Raw genomic sequence first — 17,042 nt, 5'->3', positions numbered from 1 at the left:
CAACTTGGACAGCTCAGTTCCACTTGCGATATTAAATATTTCCTGGAAGAAGGCAAGGAGAAAAAGATTCAGCCAGGGGTTTGCACCCAGCCTGGCTGGGCTGGGGAGATGTGACAGTGGGTCCCAGCTCCCAGTGGTATTCCCCACTCTTGGTGACATTCCTGGCTCCTGGTGCTGAGCAGGAAACCCAGGAGTACCCTGGGATGCGGATGGTGATGTCAACAGCTGCTCCTTGTGAGGACACAGGGTTGGATGCACATAGCACGTTTATTGCCACAAAGAAATGGGGACAATACAGAGCAAGTGCCTGGTGGCTTTTATCCTCACTCAGTTCCCATTCCTCACCTTGCCAGCCCAGCTGACCCAGCAAGCCCCCTCCCATGGGAATGCCAAATTCATCCCGGCCCCTGCATGGTCCGCAGTTTGCTTCCCCCTTCCTTAAAAAACTCCAGCACCCTGTGAAAGCCGAGGACCATCCACTGCCCCATCCCTGGATGGCACCAGGGCCCCTTGTCACACACGGCTGCACCCCTGGAGCCCTCCATGCCCATCCCAGGCAGCTCCTGCCCGTGTCCATGTCCATGTCTGTATCCATGTCTGTGCCCAGCGTGGCAGGGCTGTGGCTCTGCCCTCTCTGGCCCCTCGCTCCAGCTCCTGGGGTGTTTCCCAGCTCCTGGGAGTGGCCAGCACTCACAAGAAGTAAGTGATGTTTTTGGGGTTCAGCGGCGCCTGGATCTCCAGTTTGCGGGCCTTGCGGTCCTTCTCCACGATCTCCAGCCGCAGGGTCGGCACCTTGCATTTCTCTGTGCTGGGGGAAGACCCCTCTGTGGTTTTCAGCAGCTGCTTGTCCGAGTCCTCCACGATGATCCTGAGGGTGCAGCCCCGTGGCAGCAGGTCCTGCTCGTAGGCAGCTGCCAGCTGGTTCACCACGCGCCGCTCCACCTGAGGGACAGACAGATTCCGTCGGGGAATCCCCGTGGAGAGTTTCCCATGGAGATGGCCAGCTCCTCCCCACCCTCAGGCAGTGCAAAATCATTCAACCTCTTCCTCATCCCACTGATTCCCCGTCTCTGGAGTGTGGGTGTGCCACCTCCTCCACGTGACCACAGACATCTCCCCAGAGATGAGGACAGTCAGACCCACAAAGTCATGAAATCATGGAAGGGTTTGGGATGAAAAGGACTTTTTAAAGTTTGTTAACATTTCATACCCTCCTGCCATGGGCAGGAACACCTTCCACAGACCAGGTTGCTCCAAGCCCCATCCAACCTGGCCTTGAACACTTCAGGCATGAGGCTGCCACAGCTTCTCTGGGCAACCTGTATCAGAGCTCCACCACCCTCACAGGGAAGCATTTTTTCCCAATATCCCATCTAACCCTGCCCTCTTTCAGTTTGAAGCCATTCTCCCTTAATTTATTACTCCAGGCCCTTGTCCAAAGTCCCTCTCCAGCTGTCTTGGAGCCCTTTTAGGCACTGGAAGGGTCTCTAAGGTCTCCCCAGAGCCTTCTCTTGCTCAGTATGAACACCCCCAGCTCTCCCAGGCTGTCTCCACACCAGAGGGGCTCCAGCCCTCAGAGCATCTCCATGACATCCTCTGGATTTGCTCCATGACTCCATCTCCCTTTTGATGCCTTTCCAATTCTGGCTCTCCCTGGGCAGTGGGGCTGGAGATGACTTCACAAACTTCACCCCAACTTCCCCCTTGCCTTCACCTCGTGTTTGATGGAGCGGGCACCGTAGTGAAGGTTGTAGCCATCAGCCAGCACGTCCATGACCTCCCTATCCCACTGCAGGGTGATGTTGTGCCTTGCCTTGGCCTGCCAGGAGAGAGGGAGGAAAAGGAAGGAGAATTATAGATGTTCCCCAGCAAACCTGGCAGCCTTCACCTCGAGCAGTGAGGATGCTGCACTGGGGGGCTGAGAAGGGCTGAGCTCCACCAGGCCAGTTCCTCCACAACAAAGGAACCCCAAAATCCCATTTTGCCCTCAGAGAGCTCAGATGTGCAAAGACCAATTAGACAAATGACATCTATGAAGGCAGCCTGGAGCTCATCCCTGCTGCAGTCCAAGAGGAACCATCTCTGCTGCTCCCAGAGGTCCCAGCTCTCCCCAGCACCCCAAGATCAACAGCTTGTATGATGACCCCAGGGTGGGTGCTCCAGAAGTGATTTCTTCTGGAGTTATTCTGAGAAGTCTCCTCTAAAGCCACTGATGTTTTTTTACCTTTTTGGCCCAAAAATTGAGCTCCTTGTTGACCAGCTGGATGAGCTCTGAGTGGCAAAAAGGGAGAAAATAGACAATTTCATTGATCCTGCCCAAGAACTCGTCCCGTCTGAAGTGAGCCTGCAAGAACAAGGGAGGAGGTCAGCAGGGACAGGGATGGTGACCCTGATGGGAACAGCAGGGAGAGTGGCACTGCAGAAGGAGCTCCCCAGGGATCATCTCACCTCCCACAGCTCCCAAGAGCCATCCAATCCCCACACCATGGAGCTGGACAGCACCAGAAACATCTTAAAGAAACTGAAGATCGTGGGGATGTCCCTGCAGTCAGGCTTTCCTGACTTTGGGAGAACAGAGAGCCTCCAAATCACTGCAGCACTTCCTGTCCTGAGTCCCCTTTACACCACGGCTCCACTCCAAGAGTAAAGAAGCTGTGATTTATTTCTGCAGGGCTCTGACCTCTCCAACATTTATAGTGGGTTACATCCCTTTCTCATAGAGAAACACAGAGAAGGAGTCTGGGACCAAAGCTCAGGACACCTGAAACCTGAGCCATGAAAATCCATACCTTCAAGATGGGGCGAATAACCTTCTCCTTGAACTGCTTGGAAATGGTGATCTTGTCGGTCATCTGGACATCCTCTGCAAGAGAGGTGGAGGGGGGTGTCAGTAGGGACAGTGGGACAGTGGCTCCATCTCTGTCTGGGTGAGCTGAGGGCAAGGAAGGCTCTGGGGGGTACTGCAGGACAGACCTGGCACCTCCACACGTGCCAGCAGTTTGCTTTGGCACTGTGGTGTCCCTGCACTTGGACAGCAGTTCTGGTGCTGGGGTGCTCCAGGGGAAAAACATCCTGTGCTGATGAGGCTCCCCTGAATGGCCAAAGAGCCCTGGTTCTGCCTCTGCTCCCTGCTCTGTGCCCACAGGAGTTGCTCCCAGGGCTTTTGGGAAGCTCACGTGCCCAGCTGGGCTCCAGAGCAGCCAATGACCTGTCACACAGAGCACACTGGCCCTCTGGGGCTGTGAGAACTGGAAGAGCCTGTGGTCTCTCCAGCAAGCACCAAACTCCTGCTCAGGGTGCCTGCAGCACTGCTCAGGCTGCAGTCTACTTCCCTCTGCTGACTGCAGATGGAGCCAGGGTCTGGCTGCTCTCAAATCCTGCCTCCCAGACACTCTGCATGCCTGGCTGCAGCATCACCCTTCTTCCTCCCAGTACTGTCCTTCTCTTTGTCTTCATCATTCCATTTCTTCCCACAGCTTCACCCATTCCACCCTCATTTGCCTCCATGTTCTGTTTGACACCGGGGTGCTCACAGAGAGGAGATTCCTGTGCTCTGGATTGGATCCTGGCAGGCAGGGAGAGCAGGGCAGGCCCATGCTGGGTGCTGGGACCCTGTCTCAGATTTGCAGCCTTGATGAAGATTGCTGCCCCTCACCAGCAGTGGCAGAAGGGGTTCTCAAGAGGTAGTTTAGGTTGGAGAAGCCCTCTGAGACCATTTAGTCCAACCATTCCCCAGCACTGCCAAGACCACAACTAAATGTGTTCCCAAGTTCCACATCCACTTATCTTTTAAATCCCTCCAGGGATGGGAACTCCACCACTGCTCAGGGCAGCCTGTGCCAAGGCTGGACAACACTTCTGGGGAGTAAATTTTCCCAATATTCAACCTAAACCTCTCCTGGCATAAATTGAGACTGTTTCCTCTTGTCCTGTCACTTGTTACCTGGAAGGACACACTGATGCCCACTTGGCTGCACCCTCTGTTCCGGCAGCTGCAGGGAGTGAGGAGGTTCCCCCTAATGCCCAAAGAGGTGCTCTGCAATCACCTGATCCAGTTCCAACCCCTCTCTCTGGGGCAAGGATGCCAATAAGTCCCAGTGTTTTGGCAGAGGAGAGCTGGAAAGGCAGAGGAGCCAGCACTGCTACCAGCATTTCCACTTCCCACATGTAATATCTGCTCCTGCCACTGGTAGATGCAGAGCCCACTGGGGAATCTGCTCCTTCCCTTTATCTTCCCATTTATCTGCCTTCCAGGCACTTCAGTGACTTCCTGCCATGGCACCTCCACACTGAGAGCTCAGAAAATGGGCAGGAGCTCCTTGAAACCCAACTGAGGGCAGCTGCTGTGCCCAAATGCCCTCCCCAGCTCCTCTCCTGCTGCAGCTGTACTGTCCCAGAAATTAAAATTCAATGTTCTCCTCATTGAGCAGGGAAACTGTGGCATTTTCAAATGTTATTCTGGAAGGTTCAGTTGATGATGTGTTCTGTCCTTTACCCAGCCTGATTGAAGTTTAAAGATTCTGAATTAAGCCAGTGTCGACAGCCACTTCTCCAAAGTAAGAGACTGGGAGAAAGAAGCTGGAAAATAGATTTGATGACAAAATCCAGTGCTTTTTCCTGCTCCTGTGGAGCTGATGCAGGAATGTGGTGTATCTGAGATGGCACAGGCTGCTGGATACCTTGAGAAAAATGTGGCATCCAGACAATTAAGATCATAAAAGGATCTTAAAAACCCCAAAGTAAGTTTTTTAAAAACTGATGAGAAAAGAAGGGATGCAGTCACTGTCCATGGTTTCCTGGTTCTCCACAGGCACAGCAGCACCTGATGGAAACAGGGTTTTCCTCTCTCCATGTGACAAACAGTGCCTAAAAGGGACAGTCCTTGGTGCTAGCACCACCATCCATTTGTATATCCTCAGAGCTACCAGCAAAGGCACTGGATCTTGCACATCAAGTTGTTAATTTTCAATCTCAGAGGCTGCCCTTGCTCTCCTTATTCGCCTTTTATTACCTAATTCACCAATTTTGAGAAATTTTTCTCCAGAAGCCTGATATGTGAGGCCAGGGCTCCCATTCCACAGTGAAGTAAAATTCACTAAGCTCAGGCCTTTCGGGAAAGACTGAGAGGAAACAAAACTTTTCCTCTTTCATCTGAGCACCTGAACCAAGCACAGTCTTTTGCAGGAGGCATTTGGAAGGGTCCCAAAAGAAAATGAAGGGTGATTTGATAAAGAGAGTCATGGAATCACATAAGAGTTTGGATTGAGAGGGACCTTAAAGACCATCCAGTTTCAACCCACCTGCTCTGAAATCCTCATTATTTGACATAGTATCTGTCAGAGGAAGACTGCATCTTTAAGGCTCTGTCCAACCTCTCAGCCTTTCTCATCCTGTGCTCACTTCCCTGGAAGTGTTTCAGGCCAGGTTGGATGGGGCTTGGAGCAACCTGGTCTGGTGGAAGGTGTCCTGGCCCATGGAGGGGGTTGGAATGGGATGGTCTTTAAAGTCCCCTCCAACCCAAACCCTTCTGGGATTTCTTGACTTCTTGGCAGAGGAGCATTCCCAAGCCATGTGGACCAGCTGGGACCAGTGGAGAGGGGACTGAAGGGTCTGGGTGTGCCCCCTGCCAAGGTATGGCTGAGCTGGTGCCAAAGTTGTTTTAGGAAGCAGGGAGGTTCTTTAGGGGTTTGAAGAGTGAAGCTCCAGTACCTAAGTTTTCTGCAATCCTTTTCTTGCTCATCTCCATGGCCTCCTGCCGGAGCTGCAGTGCGTGCTGGGCAATCTCCTCACTGGCCACGTTGGAGGTCATGATGAAGATGGCATCCTTGCAGTCAATGGTCTTCCCCTTTCCATCTGTCAGCCTGCCCTGCAACAACAGCAAGATGACACCAGCCCTGTCAGCAGGTGCTGGAGGACATAGCCAAAACACCAGGAAAAAGAACATGGCTCCTGTTTTTCCCCAGAGTCAATTTAATTTTGAAGGGATACCCAAGGATTGAGGTGGAAGGAAGCAAGGATGAGGTTGGAGAAGTCCTTGTCTCTCCATGAATGGCAGGAACTTCTCCTGCACATGGTCCCAGCCTGCCCCATCCAGGACAGAAGTGATGGAAGCATTGGGAGATGCCTCCAGGAGGAGGATTGGGCCAAACCATGTCCTTGCTCAGCCTGGAGAGAAGGAGGCACTTCTTGCTCCCCTCAGCTCCCTGACAGGAAGTTAGATCTGTGATGGGGGTCTTGGTCTCCTCCCAGGTAACAAGGGACAGACAAGAACAATCGGCCTCAACTTGCACCAGGGATGGAACAGGTTGGGTGTCAGGAAATATTTCTTCCCTGAAAGTGTTGTCCAGCCTTGGCACAGTCTACCCAGGGCAGTGTGGGAGTCCCCATCCCTGGAGGGATTTAAAAGCTGTGTGGATGTGGCATTTAGGTTTGGTGGTGGGTTTGGCAGTGCTGAGGGAAGGGTTAGACTTAAAAAGGCCCCTTGTCTCAGGGGGCTTTCCCACCCTCAGATTGTGTGGCTGCCCATATGTGACTGCCCAGCCTTTGACCCTCTGCCTACCTCCCTGTGATGGCTTTAGGTCTGACATAAGCCCCAGGCTCAGCTCAGCACAGGTTTGGGCTGGGCAGAGCCCACAAATAACCACGTTATGGCTGTAATAGAGTGACCTGAGTAGCAGAGTTCTTTATCCCTGTGGGATTGACCTCCTGGAAAACCAGGGCTGCCCAGCCCCACCACTGCTGAAGTGACATCAACCCTCAGCCCCCCAAACCAATCCAGGAACCTCCAAAGCACCAGTGCTCTTGATTAATAATATAAAAAAGAGAGGGAAATAAGGAAAAAAGCAGCATCTCCCCAGGCTGTTTCTTTCCTCAATCCATCTCCAACAGCAGAGATCCAGCACAATGACACAAATCCTTGTTGGGTGCTTGAGATTAACATTTGGGTTATTGCCCTGTCAAGTTCCTGGTACAGGAATTGATTTCACATTGAACTGCTACTGTGATGATCTATGCAAGAAAAATGGTGTTATTAATCCTTAAAACAAACAAAAAAAAACCCTTTAAAATCTTCCAGCATGTTGCTCTGGAGTTTGGTGGCCTCTGAGGACAGACCGGGACCTTCAAAATCAACCAGAGAGCTGGAGAGTGACTTTGGACAAGGGCCTGGAGAGACAGGACAAGGGGGAATGGCTTCACACTGAAAGAGGGCAGGACTAGGTGGGATATTGGGAAGAAATTCTTCCCTGTGAGGGTGGTGAGGCCCTGGCACAGGTTGCCCACAGAAGCTGTGGCTGCCCCATGCCTGGAAATGTTCAAGACCAAGTTAGATGTGGCTTAGAACAACCTGGCCTAGTGGAAGGTGTCTCTGCCCATGGCAGGAGGGGTGGACTATTTGTGCTTTTAAGGTACCTTCCAACCCAAACTCCTCCATCTGTCACCCCTCTCATCCCTCACTGTCCCCTTCTGCATGTCCCTTGTCTTGATTCTAACCTCTGACGTGGACTTACCTCATCAAACAGCTGCAGCATGATGGTGAGCACATCAGGGTGGGCTTTGTCCACCTCATCAAAGAGCACCACAGCATTTGGGCACTGCCTCAGCTTTTTGGTGAGCTGTCCTCCCTCCTCATGGCCCACGTAGCCGGGTGGTGAGCCGATGAATTTTGCCACCTGGGAGGAAGGAACAGGAAAGGTGAAGGCTGACCCATGGACAGTGGGAATGAAGCTCTTCTGGTAGCTCATCAGGCTACCACCACTCTTTGCTGCTGACAAAACAAATTCTATATTCTTTGTGATATCTACCAAAATAATTTCAATAAGCAACAATTAAGCAAAAAAAGGATTAAGCAATTCCTTGCCCAGAGCTCAAACCAGCAGAATCCAAGGAGCAGGTGGGAAGGCACCAGCCCTGCTTTGCTATGCAGGGTCTGCGCAACCTGTCTTGAGATGTCCAAGACCCATTTTCATCCCTTTTAGCCTTTTAAGAGCAGGAATTCAAAGGATTATAAGTGGCAGGTGGTTCTGGTGCAGAATCAAAGCCACAAGTAGGCTTTGTGGGAAGAGGCAACAAGTAAAATATTTTTGCTATGTCATCCCTTCTTGACAGGGTGTTTTTTAAAAACATTTAGAAATTTAGAAGTTTATACAGAATAGTATTGCTAACAACAGGAAAGTTGTGGCAAAATGACAGTTTTTGACACATAGCTTGGTGCATCTTACATCTACTCATGCCTAAGCGTCATCCAAAGTCAGAGCCACACCACGGAATGGTTTGGGTTGGAAGGGACCATGTAGTGCCAGCCCTGCTGCCATACACAGGGACATTCCACTCCACCAGGTTGCCTCAAGCCCCATTCAATCTGGCCTTGAACACTTCCAAGGATAAGGCAGCCAAAGCTTCACTGGGCAACCTGTGCCAGTGTTTTACCACTCTCATTGCTAGGACCTTGCTACTTTTTGGGGAGACAGAGCTCACCAAAGGGAGGGCTCAAGGCCAGTTCTGTGACCTTGGCAAGGATCACAGAAAACTTGGCACCTTGGACCTCCCATGGCACCAGAACTGGGCAGAAGTTGTGATGGGAGTGCTGCACCTGGCACCATTGTCCTGTATCCTGTTGGATTCTCCTCCTTTCCTACATGGAAGGTAGGCTGGGGCAAAGATCCCACACTGGACTTAGCACTGTTTTGGGGATAAGGGGTTTGGGGTAAGCTGTGCCTGCCTGGGCAATGTTAGGTGATGAACAGCATGTGGCTGTGGGTTTCAGGATGATCCTCTGGATTCCACCATCTCTTCTCAGCTGTTCTCTCCCGAAGGGCCGACCCCACCCCAAGGGAATTCATAGCACTGGACTCATACTGTTAAAGTTTTCCTTGCTCCTTTGTCTCTGCTCCTAATTTTCCTCTATGTCTTTGTTCCAGCCAGGACAGAGTTAATTTTTGCAGTAAAGGAGGGGCAAGGCTTGGACCTGGAGGATATTCTGTATTACCTCATGTCATGGAGCAGAGGGGAAGGAATCTTCTGGGGAGAATGGGTTCCCTCTGGTCAAATAAGAGCAGCAGAAGGATGTGGAATACAGGAAATGGCTGGTTCTGAGCTGGAGGGCATGGCTGGGTTTGGACAGCCTCTCTCTCCCCCTCTCTCGTTTACATACTTTTGTTTTTAATATTGTTGCTTGTTTGTTTTCTTATGTCATTTCTGTTTCCAGTAAATTGTTGTTATCTCAACCCATGGCCTTTACCTTTTGAGTCTCCAGTTCTTCTCTCCAGTCCACTGCTGTGGGGAGGGACAAGGGGAGGCAGGGAGTGAGAGGCTCCTGGTTTGGAGTGGGAGCACTAAATTGGGGAGTACTATGCCTAAACCACAACACCCAATTCAGGTTCTTTTCTGGCAATTTACTTGCAATTTAGTGCACAACTTATAGCAACTCCTGTTGTTCTGCTGTGCTTCCACCTTGAGACACCAAAATGCCCATTTTTTCTGGATTAAATTTGAAGCTGCTCCCTTCAGAGCCCATTTACTGACCTCATGCCTCTCCTGGAACTCCGACATGTCCAGTCTGATGAAACCCTGCAAGAGATTTAGGATGAGATTTGATCAATCTGCTCGCTGCTAGAGCTGGAGCAGTACTGACAGGGCTGAAATTTTCCAAATAAAATAGATATTTTTGTGGTTCAGCTTTTTAGAAATCAATCACAAGAAGAATGCAACACCCCTCCACAAAAATCCAGCAAAAATCATAAAGCTGAGTTGAACTGGGCTTGTGGGTGATCACCTAAAACAGAGAATAGTGTTAGAGAATTTATAGCATCCACCCAAGTATCCATTTTGCATCTGAAAAGCTGATGATTCACTGCAGGTACTGAATGTTGTGATCATGGAGCTGTAATCCACATCCTAGATGGGAAAGGAAAAGAAGGGAGGAGAGGGAAGGGGAGAGAATATTTCAGTTGGAAAGGACCCACAGTGACTCTCTCATCCAGCTGACCAAGAAGAAGCCAAGCCTCAACTTCCCAGCATCATTCTGGGATAGTCAACCAGCCATAACCCCCGTCCATGAGGGAGAATGAGACATGAGACATGTCTGGGAACACATCTCATCTGGACATGTGGACATGGCACACTCACAGACACCATCACACAGGGATCCCAGAATTAGAGAACACAATCCCTGAACCCTTTGGGTTGGAAAAGCCCTCTGAGACAACAGAGCCAAGCTGTTCCCCCTCAGCACTGCCAAGCCCACCACCAACCCATGTCCCCAAGTGCCACATTCACACATCCACATGTGTGATCTCTTCAGGAATGGGGACTCCACCACCGCCCTGGTCAGTCTTTTCCAGAGCTGAGCAGAAAAAAATTCCCCTAATATCTAATCTAAACCTCCCTTGTTGAAACTTGAGGCAGTTTCCTCTAGTCCTGTCATTTGTTACCTGGGAAAATAATGGAAACAGAGAATGGTTTGGGTTGGAATGGACCTTTAGGATAATCCCATTCCAACCCCCCTGCCATGGGTAGGGACACCTTCCACCAGGCCAAGTGGCTCCAAGCCTCATTCAACCTGGTTTTGAACACTTTCAGGGATAGGATAGCCAAAGGTTCTCTGGGCAAAATATTCCCATGCAAAAATTTCCCTGAAAATTATTAAAATATCTACAAACTGCCAAGGGCAGAGCAAGTTGGAAAAAAATGACTCTGTCTTGCAAATGAAAGGGGGACAATTTCAGGTTCTCCTTTCTTAATCCATCAGTTCCTGTGAATTGCTGCCCCTCATCAGAGCCTAATGCCTCATTAAGGGGCCCAATGGCTGACCTGGTTCATTCCCAATAAACCTCAGATTCCTGCTGCTATCAAATTAACACAACACTCAGGGTTTAACTGATTTCCCCATTGGATGTCTGGCCATGGAGCAGTTCCACGTGCAGGATAAGGGATGAAGGTGCTCTAGATCCAGGATTTATGGCTTCTGGAAGGCATTTATAGAGGCATGAGGAAAAGAAACCAGAAGAGCTGTTTTTATAGCATTGGTTCCAGTTTGGTCTTTCTACATGTGTTGCTGCACTGTGTGTCCATTCACTGCTGGAGGATGTGGGGAAGAGGGATTCATCTATGCACAGCTCTGCTTGTCTTTCCTTCTTTTCCCTGGCTCCATGTGGGACAGAGCTAAGGACCTCTTACAGGTAGGCAGAGGCTTAAATGTGAAACATGGAGGAGAATGTAACGTAACAGAATGGAACGGGAGAAAATGGAATGGAAGAAAATTCCATTGGAATGGAATGGAAGACTGGGATTGAATAGAATGGCACAGAATGGAACAGAACAGATCAGAATGAAAGATGGGTATGGAATGGTATGGATTTGACTGGAATAGAATAGAATATTGGAATAGAATAGAACAGAACAGAGTAGAATACATTGCAATTGAATGGGTTGAAATTATTGAAATGGAATAGAATTGGCAGAATGGAATAGAATAGATTGGAATAGATTGGAAAGAAATGGAATAGAAAGAATGGGACAGGTTAGAAATGAATGGAATGGAATGGAATGGAATGGAATGGAATGGAATAGGACAGGATGGGACAGAATAGAATAGAATAGAATAGAATAGAATAGAATAGAATAGAATAGAAATAATTAGAACAGAACAGAATAGAATAGACTAGACTAGACTAGAATAGAATAGAATAGAACATAACAGAATGGAATAGAATCCCCAGACACCACTGAAGTGTTCTCCTGCAAAGCCACCACCTCCTCCATGAAATAATTCCAACCCATCTTCTCTAAAATCTAACCACTGGGTAACAAACTAAATAATTCAAACTGCTGCTGGATACCAAACACTTCAGCACTTAAAATTTTGAGCAGGAAATCAATGTTGCATCACTACAGTCCATACTGGCAGGATATGACAAGTGGTGGAGGTGGGGACATGGAAAAAAGATTTCTGGAATTTTATCCTTCTTACAACTTACAGTGATATTAGTAATTGAGGCAAAAAACATGTTCACAACACAGGATGTCAAAATTAGAGCAAAATTCAACAGGAAGCACAAATGTTACATCCATTTAAATTTTTCCAATTCAAATATTCTGGTAACATAGGAGCATAGACAGTGTCCTGGGCTGATCCCACAGTGTGGGCAGCAGGGTTAAGTGGGGATTCTGCCCCTCTGCTCTGCTCAGGTGAGAGCCCACCTGCAGAGCTGCCTCCAGCTGTGGAGTCCAACATCAAAGAGATGTGGAATTGTTGGAGTGAGTCCAGAGGAGGCCATGGAGATTGGCTGGGAGAGCTGGGAGTGTTTACCCTGGAGAAGGGATGGCTCCCAGACCATAGAGATCCTTCCAGGGCCTAAAGCAGCTGCAAGAGAAGGGCATGGAATGACAGGACAAGGGGGAACAGCTTCCTACTGACAGAGGGCAGGGGAAGATTGAAGAAATTCTTCCCTGTGAGGGTGGTGAGGCCCTGGCACAGACTGTCCAGAGAAGCTTGGCTGCTTCATCCCTGGAAGTGTTCCAGGCCAATTTGGATGTGGCTTGGAACAACCTGGTCTAGTGGAAGGTGTCCCTGCATTTCCCAGGAGGGGTGGAACTGGATGAGCTTAAAATATCCTTCCAATCCAGACTTGTCTGTGACTCCATGACCTTGACAGGCCCCTCTCAGTGCAGAAGAAGCCCTTTCTCAGGGCAGCACAGCCACACAATGAACCCCCTGATGACCCTCCCAGCATCCCTTTACTGCCAGCACAAAGCTGGGATCAGCCATTACCTTTTTGATGTCCTTATGGATGTACTTGGCTGTTTGCTTGGCCAGCTCTGTTTTACCTGTTTTGGAGAGAGAAAAAAAACCTTGCATTAAACCAGGTCTGTCCATCTTCTGTCTGTTCATCAGCTCTGCTAACACCAGGGCTGGCACCTCCTGCAACCAATACATGGTTTTTCCTTGGGAAGTGGCATTGCTGTTTTGTCTCCAGGATCACATTCAGTGGTGTTCCCAGCCTGGGCAGGGTGAAGAGATGCATTAGAACAGTGACATCTCTGCATTGGCTCCCTCAGCTTTAATTGATTCTCACATGATGGGAACAAAGCTCTTGATTTTTTCCACAAAAAGATGTTGATAGATCAGAGTTTTACTATATTGGATAGATCAGATTTCTTGCTATATTTACCCTCAATATTTAAAGTTCCTTGTGCAATGCCTTGTAATCTCCAAATAAAGAATTTCAAGGAAATGGGATGTTTTTCCTTTGCTTTATATAAGATGACAGTAAAAAAATTCTGGCATTAGGAACAATCAGTAATGGAGCAAATCCACCCTGGAAGGCATTTATAGAGGCCTGAGGCATTTATTGAGGGTGAACACATGTACCAGCTCATGCCAGGCCATGTCCTGTTCTCCCAGCCCATCCATTTGAGGAAAAATTTCATTGAAGAGGCAGTTTTATTAAGAATGAATGCCAGAAAACTTCTCTTCCCTGCTGCTACCCCCCAGCATGACACTGCTGGCTTTGTCAGGTTGATCAGGGGAAGGACTGGGCCAATTTTGGCTCCTGGGGTGACCAGCAAAGCTGAGGTGAAGCCAGTCACCCCTCTGGAGGATGGATTCTCTGGGGGTTCACACTTGTCAGCAGTGCACTGTACATGAATCCCTGTAGGATTAACTTGCACACTGAAAAATAAATGAGCAGGGACAGAAGTAACTATTCTAAAGGAAAAAAACAACGTGTTTTTAAAAGGAAATTAGGGAGAAAAGTACATTCTTACTGGAGTATTGTATATCTAACCACAGCTGCATTGCAGGGACAATAGATCTGGTGGGTCAGATCAATAAATCACCAAAAAAAGGGCTACAAATACAGGAATTCATGGGGTGTGCTCTGCTCCACCTGATAAATCTCTGCCAAAATTCTGCATCTGATTTCAGTTTGAGCTTTGCTGACTTTGGATGATGCTGGATCAGAGCTCCTGATCTGTAAGGATGCAAGAAACTATGCTTCCTGTAAAAAAAGGAAGAGAGAAAAAAGAGAGACGAGAGGGAAGGGAAGGGAAGGGAAGAGAAGAGAAGAGAAGAGAAGAGAAGAGAAGAGAAGAGAAGAGAAGAGAAGAGAAGAGAAGAGAAGTGAAGAGAAGAAAAGAAAAGAAAAGAAAAGAAAAGAAAAGAAAAGAAAAGAAAAGAAAAGAAAAAAAAAAGAAAAGAAAAGCCCCCATGGAAGTTCATGGGAGTGGAAGAGCCAACAATTTACATCCCTGAATCTTCAAATATGCTCTAGCAGGGCTATGAAGTATCAAAAATATTTTATCCTGATTTTATAGCAACTTATTTGGAGTTAATGCTTGGCCTGGTACTGTTCTGCAGCAGGAGCAAAATCTCACCTGTGCCCCTCTAACCCCTCCAGCACTGGAGCATCAGCACCTTCTGGAGCCCTTTGGGAGGCAGCGGAGGCAGGAGAAGCCCTGAGGTTGTTCCAAATGTCACAGATCAGTTACTTTGAAGCAGTTTTGTTGGGGTTTTTTTCCACAACTAAAAGTCATTTGGACCATTTCATGAACTGATCAGCTGTCATGTGGCATTTGATTGGGCTGGAGGACAAATCTTATCGGTGTCAATAAAATCCTGTCATTCCAAAGCAATCTGTGCCCACAGGAGCAAATGAGCAGAGATTCAGTTTGCAGGCAGCAAATTTCTACTATTATCCCACCATTCCCATTGGAATAGAGGGGTTTTCACCAGAAAGTTGTTAAAGTAATACTTTTACTTTGAAAACTGCCCCTTTTTGAGACTTGGAGGGGGGCTGTCCTGTGGGATAACTCAGCATGAGGCTGGATGTGCCTGTGTGTGCTGGTGTCCAGCTGGGGTCACCCTGCTGGAGGATGGCTGACCTACTCAAACATGACAGTGTGTTTAACTGGTATTTCATTCAGACCCTGCAGCCCTGCAACAGCTTCCACCCCCTCTCCTCAGGGCTCTCCATCCCCCTCCCCACAACCCAAATGTTACCTATTCCAGATGATCCCAAGAAAAGAAACACCAGCGGGTGCTCCTCATCATACCAGCCGTTTTCCTTCCTCCGAATCGCTGCATTTGAAGACAATGAAAACAAAAAAAGAGGAGGGGGGGAAGCATATAAATCAATGCCACAAAGCAAGTGTAATTATCACTAAGTATACACTATGTTTTACTGCTCTCTACCCACTCCCAGTCCTCCCTGCCATTAGCGCTCTCTAATTTGATTAGCTAGCCAAGGCCCCAGAGACACCTAATAAGGTTAGCATGGATTTGGAAAGCTGCCCAGAGCAGATTTCGGATAAAGTTTTCCAGGATGTGCACTCAGCGTTGCCAGGGAGATGGTGGAGGGGGGGGACAAGGATGGATGGATGGACAGAGGGATGGAGAGGCGCTCTGCCTCGCCAGCTCCCAAGTGCAACCTTTCTGTGAGGAAAAACCATCAGTTTTGAAGAGGTTTATAGGTTATTTCTGGCATGGAATGGGAAGAAAGAGGTGGCTGAAGGTCACAAATGCTCTGAATTGGTGCAAGGATTGGGAAAAGTGTGGTGATTATCTCAGTGCCTCCCTGGACAGCAGCATCCAAGTGCATCCTGGGTGAGATACCAGTGGAAAATTTTACAAAAGGCAAGAGCCCTGATTCCTTCTCAAACTCCCAGTCTGACCAGTACAGCCCTTCTTCAGGACAGACATGATCTGCTGTGCAGAGTGGGTGATAGCTCCTATCCCCATGGGTGCCCACAGCTCCCCAAGGTACTCTCCAGCCCCCCAGAGCAGCCTCAGGCTCTGTGACCAGTAACATCATTTGACTGGGCTTATGTGAAGGAGGAGGAACTGCTTTTGAGGCCAAGAGATCAAATCTCATCCTCTGCTGGCTGGATGTGGTCTCTGGAACAGAGAAGTGGTTTCCCTGGATCAGAGCAGCTTCCAGTTCAGTGTGAGAGATTAACTGACATCCCAGCCTTTCTGCTTTATCTGCAGTACTTCAATCCAGCCTGTAAATCTTGTAAGGTGTTTTGCAAAAGAGAACATGCACTGTGTACAGTCTCAGGACCCCTCAGACCCAGCAAGGTCTCGTGACTGGCACATGGCACCCCCAGATCCAGCCAAACCCAAAATATGGCACATGAGGAAGCAGGGCATGAAAAGAGCAAGATGCCCAAAAATTGTAACTGACAAGGAATTTGAAAGTAGTGGGGGAAAACAATAGCACTGGAGGTGGGATGAGCAGAAGGAAAACACTGAGAGAGCTGTGGCTTAAAGCTCTTGGAATGCTGCTGCACATGGCATGGCAAAGCTCAGCCTCTGCTGCCTTTCAGTGGTGTCCACAGCAAAAACAGGAATAAAGCCAAGAAAGAATAAACCCACTTCTCTTTGTGACTGTCACCCTTAAACACAGCTTCCTCCTCTTCTTCTGGCCACTATCCTGGGCCTCAGCCTCTGTCCTTGTGCCTCAATCCTGTGTCTTCCTTGAATGAGGCACTGGCTGGCTCTGTGGGGAGCTGTGGGTTTGTTTTCTTCCCTGAGCTGGCAGAAGGGCACAAGAGTGGCTGTTAAAACTGCAGAATTCTTAAATTCAATCTCAAAGTCAGCCCATAAAACCCTTTTCTTGATGGAGTGTGGTAAATAGAAGGTACCTAAAAAAAAGGCATGGCATGCCACGAGTCCTTCCTGCACAGGGGAAGAAACTGACATGGGAAATAAATAGTGCCATTTTGCACAAAAAATATTTGCATATAAAAATATTTAAACAATATTTCCATTTTGCAAATAATAAGAAATGGAATGTCACAGGCTACAGCCTGACATGGAAATGCTGCCTGTGCCAGCAGGGACACACTGGGAAGATGTTAAACAACAGCAGCTCAAGTAAGATATTCCAGCAGCTGGAGTTTAGAGATGCATGGAGGGGTCTCATGGGAATTTGGAGCTGCAAGACCTGCATGAAACCTCGCTCCTCAGAGTCCATGCTTGTATTCCAGGAGACTCAGGTAGCAGGGGAGCCAGCAGATCCAGTGAGCAAAGCCTCACTACAGGA

General features: G+C 48.7%; 1 protein-coding gene across 1 annotated transcript in view; it reads right to left on the bottom strand.

Annotated features, from left to right (window-relative positions):
• Positions 1 to 416: 416 nt before the first annotated feature.
• CLPB (ClpB family mitochondrial disaggregase) overlaps positions 417 to 17,042 on the bottom strand; it is a 72,540-nt gene continuing 55,914 nt past the window's right edge. Inside the window, exons 8-16 of the mRNA XM_054270348.1 lie at positions 14,999 to 15,076; positions 12,770 to 12,825; positions 9,523 to 9,567; positions 7,509 to 7,670; positions 5,710 to 5,866; positions 2,790 to 2,863; positions 2,225 to 2,344; positions 1,715 to 1,819; positions 417 to 942 (exon numbers count right to left, since the gene is read on the bottom strand). Coding sequence (XP_054126323.1) covers positions 691 to 942; positions 1,715 to 1,819; positions 2,225 to 2,344; positions 2,790 to 2,863; positions 5,710 to 5,866; positions 7,509 to 7,670; positions 9,523 to 9,567; positions 12,770 to 12,825; positions 14,999 to 15,076 — 1,049 coding nt within the window. The 3' untranslated portion in view covers positions 417 to 690. The remainder of the gene's footprint in view (positions 943 to 1,714; positions 1,820 to 2,224; positions 2,345 to 2,789; positions 2,864 to 5,709; positions 5,867 to 7,508; positions 7,671 to 9,522; positions 9,568 to 12,769; positions 12,826 to 14,998; positions 15,077 to 17,042) is intronic.

This window comes from Melozone crissalis, unplaced genomic scaffold, assembly GCF_028551555.1.
Source record: "Melozone crissalis strain CALT ecotype California unplaced genomic scaffold, PUWL_Pcris_2 ptg000009l_1, whole genome shotgun sequence".
Taxonomy (NCBI): Eukaryota; Metazoa; Chordata; class Aves; order Passeriformes; family Passerellidae; genus Melozone; species Melozone crissalis.
This window is presented reverse-complemented; position numbering and strand designations above follow the sequence as displayed.